The sequence below is a fragment of the Salmo salar genome, chromosome 01 (genome assembly GCF_965601325.2).
Source record: "Salmo salar chromosome 01, fSalSal1, whole genome shotgun sequence".
Lineage (NCBI taxonomy): Eukaryota > Metazoa > Chordata > Actinopteri > Salmoniformes > Salmonidae > Salmo > Salmo salar.
In genome coordinates, this window is record NC_138291.1 from 14,484,078 (window position 1) to 14,488,351 (window position 4,274).

The 4,274-nt window shown below is 38.8% G+C and overlaps 1 protein-coding gene across 1 annotated transcript; it reads right to left on the bottom strand.

Moving 5' to 3' along the window:
- Window positions 1-261: 261 nt before the first annotated feature.
- On the bottom strand, window positions 262-1,711 carry glha1 (Glycoprotein hormones alpha chain 1). The gene is given in 4 exon segments (NM_001146456.1): window positions 262-790; window positions 993-1,180; window positions 1,421-1,533; window positions 1,665-1,711. Coding segments are annotated over 3 exon segments (357 nt in total). The 5' UTR covers window positions 1,515-1,533; window positions 1,665-1,711; the 3' UTR covers window positions 262-715.
- Between the last annotated feature and the right edge of the window lie 2,563 nt (window positions 1,712-4,274).

The following is a 4,274-nucleotide window of genomic DNA, read 5'->3' on the forward strand; positions in this document are numbered from 1 at the left end:
TTTTTAGGGCTGATCTGATTGATCAAAAGACAAATTAGTGGAAATAATATCAGAATTGGGCTGCCTGTGTAACACAGCCTTCTAAGCCTACCTGAGGCAGCTGTGTGAAGATAAAATCCTGAGTTTTGATCCATAGGCTATTGAGTGTGGTGTGGCTTGGGAGAGAAACATTTTATATATTTTTTCGTAAACCCATAAACATTGGTTTTACTTCAAGGCATCAGTTGCTCATAAAAAGAAGCAGAGGACACAACATGTAGTAAAATACTGAAAAACATTTGAATCAGTATTCAATTCATATAGTAAAGTCTACATTTGATCAACACAGTAGGCTACAGGAATACAACTTCATAATTGTGACAGTAATATATTAAGAGCACTATAAATATTCTCAGCAGACTATCACCTTTTGTGGATGACATTGGCTGGGTTTACGCAGGCAGCCCTATTCTGATATTTTTTTCACTAATTGGTCTTTTGATTAATCAGATTAACAATGGAAAAATATCTGATGTGAAAAGAGCTGACGTGTTTGGTCAAAAGACGAATTACTGGAAAAAATATCAGAATTGGGCTGCTTGTTTAAACGCAGCCAATAATCTCTTAATATGTGATTTCTCTTAAAACACTTCAGGAATATGTTGTGCAAAATGCCTAGTATCTGTTGCCAAGCTTTTACTTCTGCGATAAGGATATTTCTGGCCTCACAGACAGATTAGGACTTATGGTGATAACAGGTGTTGCACCAACACTCTGTGTGGTTCGTCAGCTTGATGTTGTCCACCACCACCTGAGAGAGGAGGAGAAGGAGAAGAAGAAGAATCAAGAGAAAGAGAGATGGTTTCGGGTTCATTCTAGTTCTTGTTAAATGTTACATTTACATGTTATGTGCATGACACTAGGAATGTCATCATGTCAGATGATCAAACTTTGTGTAGCTGAGGATAACAATCCCAACTCCTACACTTAATTAGCTAAATATATTGTCTTACCCTTTTCCCTTCTTTCGCAACGCAGCATGTGGCTTCAGAGGTGATGTTCTTTGGGACCAACATGGTTTTCTTAGAATGCAGTGGGGTTGGATAAGCTCTGGAAAAGCAGCAGCCTGTACACTGGTAGACAGGGGCGCCCGGGTTTGAGAATACTTTGTTCTCCTTTAGTTTGCATTCCTCACAGCCCACTGTGAAGATAGTGAAGACATAAATTAATTGAAAATCAAATGAACAATCTGATCTGTAAACTTTATGCACCTTGTACCGCCAGTGTGTGTCTCTCATCCTTGTAAGCACACACTTTGGCAATAAGGAGGTCATGTACCAATCTATATTCTCTAATGACAACAGTAGGCCATCTCCAAGAACAACTCACTGGTCATTTGGACAAAAACAGTACTTTCACAGTAATGTAACGCAAAGTTTACCGTTTGTCATGTCACTGTTTGGATAAGAGTCTGCCATGTACAGAAGTATGGACAGGATGAGGGATACTCCAATTGATTTCAACAAGCACATCATAGTGGCGGGTGGCAATAATCTGACAAGAAAAATTAACAAATCATTCAAAAGCAACATATTAATATCAGAAGTTAATAACTGATAAACACAACAAAAAAAACTGTAAAAAATACATTGGAAACACAACATACTGAATGGAAAAAGCATTACCTGTTGTGTGTTTCTCTTGGTGGAAGCCTGTTCAGTACTCAGTGGAGAGCCTACTGCTCCCACCATGAACTTTTATACTGCTGTCCCTCTGCCCATGTGCTCAACCGGGATTAGGTAAACCCCTCCAACCTTATCAGTGATCTCTGTGTGCGAGTCATTGGCCACTTAGCTACATGCCTCATAATCCTTGAAATGAAAAAAGGAACTGCACTGCCGTCGAAAGACAAGACAAAACAAACTTCCATCCTGACTATGGATGGGAGCTTCTAATCCCTTAAACAGATGGGATGTTACTAGGTAACTGTTCTTATGCAACTGGGGGCGAGGCGGGATCATTGGTTCATTAGTATACCTTATGTTCATGGTCTTTTGCTTTGTAAATCATTACATCTAAGGTCATTTTTAATACTTTGAATATTTGATGAAACTGTCGATGCTGGATTATAACCCCAAAAATGTGTAAATATTTACACACAAAAGTGAAAGATTTCTCATGAAATAAACAGTGTTTCTAAAATAAACCATGAGGGCTAGACCCTGGCCCTGATCTATAATCCTCTGCGGCAGTGCAAACATGTGTGCAAGCAATGAATACTGTATGTGAAATAATGTTACCCTCCCAGAGAGCCAAATAGATATTTACATCAGAGACGCAGTTTATTGTTACATGCTTATGTTCATGTAATTACATTAATGATTCAGTGAAGAATCATATATCTATGGCTCTGAGTCAGTGTATCCTCAATTAAATTAGATGTATGCTAATGCATCTGTGCTCTACATTAAGGTTATATTGTGGTTACTGCTTAGAAATTTCTATGAATTGAATTCAAGGCAACGTAAAGCAAAGCAAAATGCATGTAATTCTTCCAAATTGTCCCAGGTTGACTTGTCAATAACTAACCTTTAATTTCCTTCAAATAGGTACAGTTGAAGTCGGAAGTTTACATACGCCTTAGCCAAATACATTTAAACAAAGTTTTTCACAATTCCTGACATTTAATCCTAGTAAAAATTGTTTTAGGTCAGTTAGGATCACCATTTTATTTTAAGTATGTGAAATGTCAGAATAATATAGAGAGAATGATTTATTTCAGCTTTTATTTCTTTCATCACATTCCCAGTGAGTCAGAAGTTTACATACCCTCAATTAGTATTTGGTGGCATTGCCTTTAAATTGTTTAACTTGGGTCAAACATTTCAGGTAGCTTTCCACAAGCTTCCCACAATAAGTTGGGTGAATTTTGGCCCATTCCTCCTGACAGAGCTGGTGTAACTGAGTCAGGTTTGTAAGGCCTTGCTCGCACATGCTTTTTCAGTTCTGCCCACAAATGTTCTATAGGACTGAGGTCAGGGCTTTGTGATGGCCACTCCAATACCTTGACTTTGTTGACCTTAAGACATTTTGCCACAACTTTGGAAGTATGCTTGGGGTCATTGTCCATTTGGAAGACCCATTTGCGACCAAGCTTTAACTTCTTGACTGTTGTCTTGAGATGTTGCTTCAATATATCCACATCATTTTTCTTCCTCATGATGCCATCTATGTTGTGAAGTGCACCAGCCCCTCCTGCAGCAAAGCACCCCCACAACATGATGCTGCCACTCCCGTGCTTCACAGTTGGGAAGGTGTTCTTCGGCTTGCAAGCCTCCCCCTTTTCCTCCAAACATAACAATGGTCATTATGGCCAAACAGTTCTATTTTTGTTTAATCAGACCAAAGGATATTTCTCCAAAAAGTACGATCTTTGTCCCCATGTGCAGTTGCAAACCATAGTCTGGATATTTTATGGCGGTTTTGGAGCAGTGGCATCTTCCTTGCTGAGCGGCCTTTCAGCTTATGTCGATTTGGACTTTTTTTTACTGTGGATATAGATACTTTTGTACCTGTTTCCTCCAGCATCTTCACAAGGTCCTTTGCTGTTGTTCTGGGATTGATTTGCACTTTTCGCACAAAAGTACGTTCATCTCTAGGAGACAGAACGTGTCTCCTTCCTGAGTGGTATGACGGCTGCGTGGTCCCATGTTGTTTATACTTGCGTACTATTGTTTGTACAGATGAACGTGGTACTTTCAGGTGTTTGGAAATTGCTCCCAAGGATGAACCAGACTTGTGGAGGTCTACATTTTTTTTTCTGAAGTATTGGCTGATTTCTTTTGATTTTCCCATGATGCCAAGCAAAGAGGCACTCAGTTTGAAGGTAGGCCTTGAAATACATCAACAGGTACACCTCCAATGGACTCAAATGATGTCAATTATCCTATCAGAATCTTCTAAAGCCATGACATAATTTTCTGGAATTTTCCAAGCTGTTTAAAGGCACAGTCAACTTAGTGTATGTAAACTTCTGACCAACTGGAATTGTGATACAGTGAATTATAAGTGAAATAATCTGTCTGTAAACAATTGTTGGAAAAATGACTTGTTTCATGCACAAAGTAGATGTCCTAACCGACTTGCCAAAGCAATAGTTTGTTAACAAGAAATTTGTGGAGTGGTTGAAAAACGGGTTTTAATGCCTCCAACCTAAGTGTATGTAAACTTCCAACTTCAACTGTAATTACAATAGGTAATGACAATGCATGAATGCTTGAAGAATAATCAGGAAT